The sequence below is a fragment of the Ursus maritimus genome, unplaced genomic scaffold, assembly GCF_017311325.1.
Source record: "Ursus maritimus isolate PB19 unplaced genomic scaffold, ASM1731132v1 scaffold_1, whole genome shotgun sequence".
NCBI lineage: Eukaryota > Metazoa > Chordata > Mammalia > Carnivora > Ursidae > Ursus > Ursus maritimus.
Window position 1 is genome coordinate 8,458,068 of NW_024423343.1, and position 5,122 is coordinate 8,463,189.

A 5,122-nucleotide genomic window follows, 5' to 3' on the forward strand; every position below is an offset into this window, starting at 1 on the left:
GAGCCTGCACAGGGCTGAGCTTCTCCTGAAAGGGCAACTTGGGCCCGCGGGGGAGACCGAGGCATTTCATGGGAGAAGGAGAATCTTCTCTGTGAAGACAAGAGGCCGCCACTGACCCATCCAGGGCCAGGCCTAACCCGGGTACCTGAGCACGGGGTTCCTTCAGAGACCACCAGGTCACAGGGAGCCAGGCAGGGAACCCAGGTCAGGAGGGCTACCAGCGGCCCACGGCCTCGCTCCCAAGACGACCTTCCGCTGGCGGGACAGCTGCAAAGGTTCCCGGGCCTCAGCTCCACTTTATGGGTAACATCCAGGCAGGGAGGCCCCCTCTGGCTAACTGCGCCCCATCACACCCAGGGGCACACGAAGCCCCAGCCCCCCCACCTCCCCGCGGGGGGCCCCCCGGTCTCTGTCCCGGCATCGCGGCTCTGGGGCTCGGGAACACGCGGCCCCGCCTGTCCCCGCGGTGCGGCCGGGGTCAGAGCACCTGCAGCCTGCGGGCGCACGTCAGGTTGCCGTGCACCAGCCCCCACATGGCCAGCAGCTCGGCGGGCAGCAGCTTGTGCACCACAAGCATGGAGCGGAAGAAGCAGGGCTCCTTGTTCATGCGGCTGTTGCGGTTCCGGGAGATGCCGAACGTCTTGAAGCCCTCGTGGGCGGTGGGCTGCACGCTCAGCACCTCCAGACACATGCCCAGGAAGACGTCGTCGATGGGGTAGAGCTCCAGGGTGTCGCAGGCGCGGTGCAGGCGCCGGGCCAGGCCGCCGGCCATGAGGAAGCCGCCCCCGCCCGCGTACGGCGGGTAGCTGGCCTTGCTGTACAGGACGCCCGGGATGTAGTACTTGTTGTCCTTCCTGCGGATGGGCCGCGCGTGCTGCAGGACGTCGCCCACGAACAGGTCCTCCTGGGGCTGCCGGTCAGCCAGGAACTCGAGCAGGTTGGTGGGGTTGACGAAGACGTCGTCGTCGCCCTTGAAGATGAACTGGACGCGGGGGCAGTAGATGTCGAACCACTTGAGGAAGTGGATCTCCTTGAGGGTCAGGTTGAAGAAGCTGTCCAGGAAGTCCCACTGCAGGATGTCGCCGTAGAGCCGGTCCTCGTAGGCCAGCAGCTGCTGGTAGTGCGCGCGCTCCTCCTGCTTGGAGGCCGTGCCCAGCAGGAAGAGCGTGCGCACGGCGCCGCGGCCCGACTCCTGCTCCCGGCCCCAGGTCTGGCGGATGGCCTCGCGGCGGTCGTGCTGCGTGATGACCGACTTGACCACCACCAGCAGGTAGACGGCGCCGCCGCACTTCTCCGGGTGGTTCAGCAGCATGGGGAAGTAGCGGCAGTGGCGGTAGGTCAGGAACTGCCGGAAGTGGGGCTCCAGGCCCTGGAACCAGGGCTGGTGGGTCAGGTTGATATTGGCTGAGCAGTTAGTGGTGCTGATGTCCCAAGTCTGGGGCCCTGGCGGGGCCGTGGGCGTGGGGGCAGCCGCATCCTTGCTGTTCTTCCAGAAGCTGTTGGGGTTCACCAGGTGTCCGCTTGGGTTCTGGGCCTTTTGTAGCTCTAGGGTGGGTGGCGGGGGCTCTTGCAGAAACTGGTGGGGGGTCAGACTGCGCTGGAATACCGTGACGGCCACAAGCAGGGCCAGGGACAGGCACACACTCTTGTAGACGGTTTTCTTCCTGGGGGGTGGGGATGGAGGGTGGTACAGAGGAGAGAGAGGAAAGGATGAGTCCTCTGTGACTTGTCTGGAGCTGCAGTGGGCTTGGACTCCAGTCCCGAGGCCCCTGAGTGGTCAGAGGAGGGTCCTGCTTCCTCTCCGGCCCTGCCCTGCCTCTGCCGGGACCAGGGGACCCACGCGAGCCATGCAGAGTTGGTTTGCCTGGGTTTACATTTTGACTCTGTCACGTACAAGCAAAATGACTTTGAGTGGGTCACCCTTAACGTCTCCAAACCGTGATTTCTTTTTCCCTCAATGAGGATAACAAGGAACTGGAGCACCATCTGAGGGGCCAGGCTCGCAGTGGGTATGCAGTCAGGGGATGTGCTGAGTCTATAAGGACGACCTCTGGTGGAGGTTTCTGCCTGTTCCCCAACCCCGGCAAGCGGCCCTGTTGGCTTTCATTTCCCCGTGCAAACCTGGTGAACCATTGGGGTGAACCAGGGGGAGGGGCAGGCACAGCGCTTGCTCTACAGCCTGGGAGCTCAATAACCTGTGGGGGACTTGGGGGAGAGGCTCTAACGTGGGAGCTGAAGAAGTCTGTCCCTTCCCCTTCCACCCCATCCATCTGACCCGATGCAAAACTGCCCGCATGGCTGATGGAGGCCTGAGAATGGGGCGGCGTCTCCTAGTATGACCGCCGCCCTCTTACCACTGCCCTCAGTCTGGGCCCCAGTCTCTTAACATCCCGTTAGGAGCTCTACCACCCTGGGAAGGGAACACATTTGGACCCCCACTCTCCAGGGACCCTCCTTGCCCAGAGAGCCCCTACCACACCCATTTCAGAAGCAGAAATTAAAGCCTTTTGCAGGAGGTCCTGGCAGACCCAGGGCAGAGGCCGCGGGGATGTCCCCAGGACCCTGTCTCCTCGGCTTACACTCTGGAGGTGGCCAGGCCTCCTGCCCGGGTCTCTCTTGCGGAGACACAGGGGTTGAGGGCTCTTGGGAAACAGGCAGGCTAGAAGTGTGGCCTCACAGGGCCAGGCCAAGAGGAGGCAGCCCTGACCTCCAGGGGGAAGCTGCAGGGCCAGGGCGAATGGAAGAAACAGACTACAGTGTCCGTCACAGGGACTCTGGAGAAGCCTGGGGTGGCCCTCAGGACTGGCCGGTTGAAGATGCAGGCACCCAGGGCAAGTGACTGTTGAGCCCCCTGGAGCCACATTTTCCCATGGGGTCCCAGGGTTTCCTGTGTATGCGGCAGGAGGAAGACTGGGTCACCCCAAGTGCTGGAGTGGGGGGTGTGAACCCAGACTCAACCCTCCCAAAAGGGACAGCAGAATGTTCCAGGTCAGGGTCTCCTGCCCTGGTGGTTTCAGCGAAGCACCCCTTCCCCCCAGTTGGGGAGGTCCCGCGGGGGTCACCCCAGGGGAGGGGGATGCGGCAGGGTTACCCCTCCGCTCCAGGCGGGTCCACCTGCACCGCCCCACTCCATTTGTAGGACAAAAGTCCCGGAGGGGAGGAAGGAGAAGAGGACCGGGGAGAGGTGCGGGACCGGAGGCTCTAGCTCCCCGGAGGAAGGAGAGCCCCTCGGGGGTGGGGGTAGAGGACGCGGGGGCGGGGTTGCCAAGGACGCAGGAGGCCCTAGGAATGGGGGACAACTTCCAGTTGCCCGGAGAGTCCTTGGGTCCCCAAAGCCCGGGGTCCCCGAGGGGGATCAGGGTGCCTCGGGGCCCGGGCCCAGGGAAGCCGAGGGGCCGCCGGCGAGGGCAGCGCGCACGGGCCCGGATGGTCCCGGCCCCGTCCGGTTGGTTCGGGCGCCGCGCACCGCCGGGCATTCCGAGCGCCGCCGCCGAGCCCGTCCGTTCCGGGAAACTGAGGCCAGCCCCAGGGCACCCAGCGCAGCATTATCCTCCCGTCCCCGGGAGCGGCCCGGCGCCCCCCACGCCCGTGCGTCCCCCGACCTCGGGGGAGGGAGCCGGGGGTCCCCGCGCCCCCCGCCCCGGCCCCCCGCCCGACGGCCCTGCCGGGCTCCCACTCACCACAGAGACATGGCGGCCCGGGCCGGGGCGGCGGCGGAGCGGGGCGCGCGGGTCGCAGCTCTGGGCGCCGCGGCTCGGGGACGGCGGGCGGGGACGGGGACGAGGCGGGCGGGAGCAAAGGCCCGGCCGCGCCCCCGCCGCGACTTTCCTCTTCCCCGCGGCCGGAGGAGGGGCCGGGAGGGGCCGCGGCCGCCCAGGTGCATTAACCCCTTCGGCGCCCCTGGCCCTCCCGCCCCTCGGCCGCACCGCCAGCGCTCTGCACCGCGGCCAGCGCCAGTGGCCCATTTCGCGGAGGCGGAACCCGAGGCCCGACCCGGAGTGGCCCAGTCGGGACTTCGGAGCCCACGAGGGTCACTCTCGTCCCCGAGTACTCGATTCCCCCCCGCGGAGCTTCCCTGGGGTCGTCGGTCCCTCTGGACGCGTGTGAACCGGGACACCACCCACCGCCCACCTTCCATGCGCCCTCAGGTTCCCGCCATCTCCCTCTGGCCCCCATTCGGGACTTTTCGGTGGTAGCGGAGGCAGAGGAGGACAGGGATTCCCTTTCCTTCCTCTGCCTTCTTCCCTTTTCCCCTCCCCAGGCAGACCTCCCTGTTGGGGCCCCTGGGCCAGCTGTCTAGGGCTGGTCTGCAGGGAAGAGGGACTTGGGGGAGCAATGTCCCTGGGGAAAGAGGCCCCGAGGAGGCTGGGCTGCCTGTGTCAGGGGCCAGAGCTCTGGAAGCCTTCTCTGTGCCCCCAAGTGGAGGCCCTCCTCACTACCAAGGGAAGGCCTGCTTGCCTGGCCAGGACCTCCTATCTTCATCCATCAACAAGTATTTCACTCAAAACCCTTTTAGTCCCCAGCCTTTATTAACCTGTATGTGTGTGTGCCGGACCCAGCCGTTCCAGGGCAGTGGCCTCAAGCAGACACACCACACAGAGGGCCATTCTTGGCCCAGCAGGCTCTGGGGTGATCCTCTAGCTGGTAAAAACCTCCCCGGGTCTGGCTGTTGTCAGGTCTGGCTGTTGTCACCTATCTGTTGTAGTTTTGTTCCATGTCAAGGTCCCATCGCTGAGCTGACAGTAGGACCTCCAAAATGCCCAGAGAATGGAAGTGGAAGCATTTCACGGTCCAGTAAGTAACAGCTAACATTCATGAAGCAGTTACACTCTGTGAAGCACGATTCTAGGCTCACACATGAATCACTTACTCCTAGGGGCACGTACTATTATTATTTCCACCTTACAGTGGAGGAAATAGAGGTGCCCTGGGGCGGGGGGAAGCCCAGTGGGAGTGGGAGAAGTCTCATAGTAAACAAAGCCGGGAGGCCTGCCTGGCTCCAGAGGCAGGCCCTGAGCCCCTGGAGGACAGCCGTGACAGGGAGGTATTTCCCTGCCAAGGGGTCCCTAGGGAGGTCAGGAGGTCCCTGAGTGCAGAGGCTGGTGGTAGGAAGCCTAACGAG

General features: G+C 65.1%; 2 protein-coding genes across 2 annotated transcripts in view; both read right to left on the minus strand.

Moving 5' to 3' along the window:
- The window catches only part of LOC121104038 (UDP-GlcNAc:betaGal beta-1,3-N-acetylglucosaminyltransferase 7-like), a 2,683-nt gene extending 2,262 nt beyond the window's left edge, over positions 1 to 421 (minus strand). The window contains exons 1-2 of the mRNA XM_040636397.1: positions 385 to 421; positions 219 to 267 (exon numbers count right to left, since the gene is read on the minus strand). Of these exons, the coding sequence (XP_040492331.1) occupies positions 219 to 267; positions 385 to 421 (86 nt within the window). The remainder of the gene's footprint in view (positions 1 to 218; positions 268 to 384) is intronic.
- On the minus strand, positions 280 to 3,745 carry LOC103662853 (UDP-GlcNAc:betaGal beta-1,3-N-acetylglucosaminyltransferase 7). The gene is made up of 2 exons (XM_040639132.1): positions 3,681 to 3,745; positions 280 to 1,664 (listed from the first exon to the last, which is right to left on the minus strand). Exons 1-2 carry the CDS (start codon positions 3,689 to 3,691, stop codon positions 479 to 481), a joined length of 1,197 nt encoding a protein of 398 aa, XP_040495066.1. The 5' UTR covers positions 3,692 to 3,745; the 3' UTR covers positions 280 to 478.
- Positions 3,746 to 5,122: the final 1,377 nt, after the last annotated feature.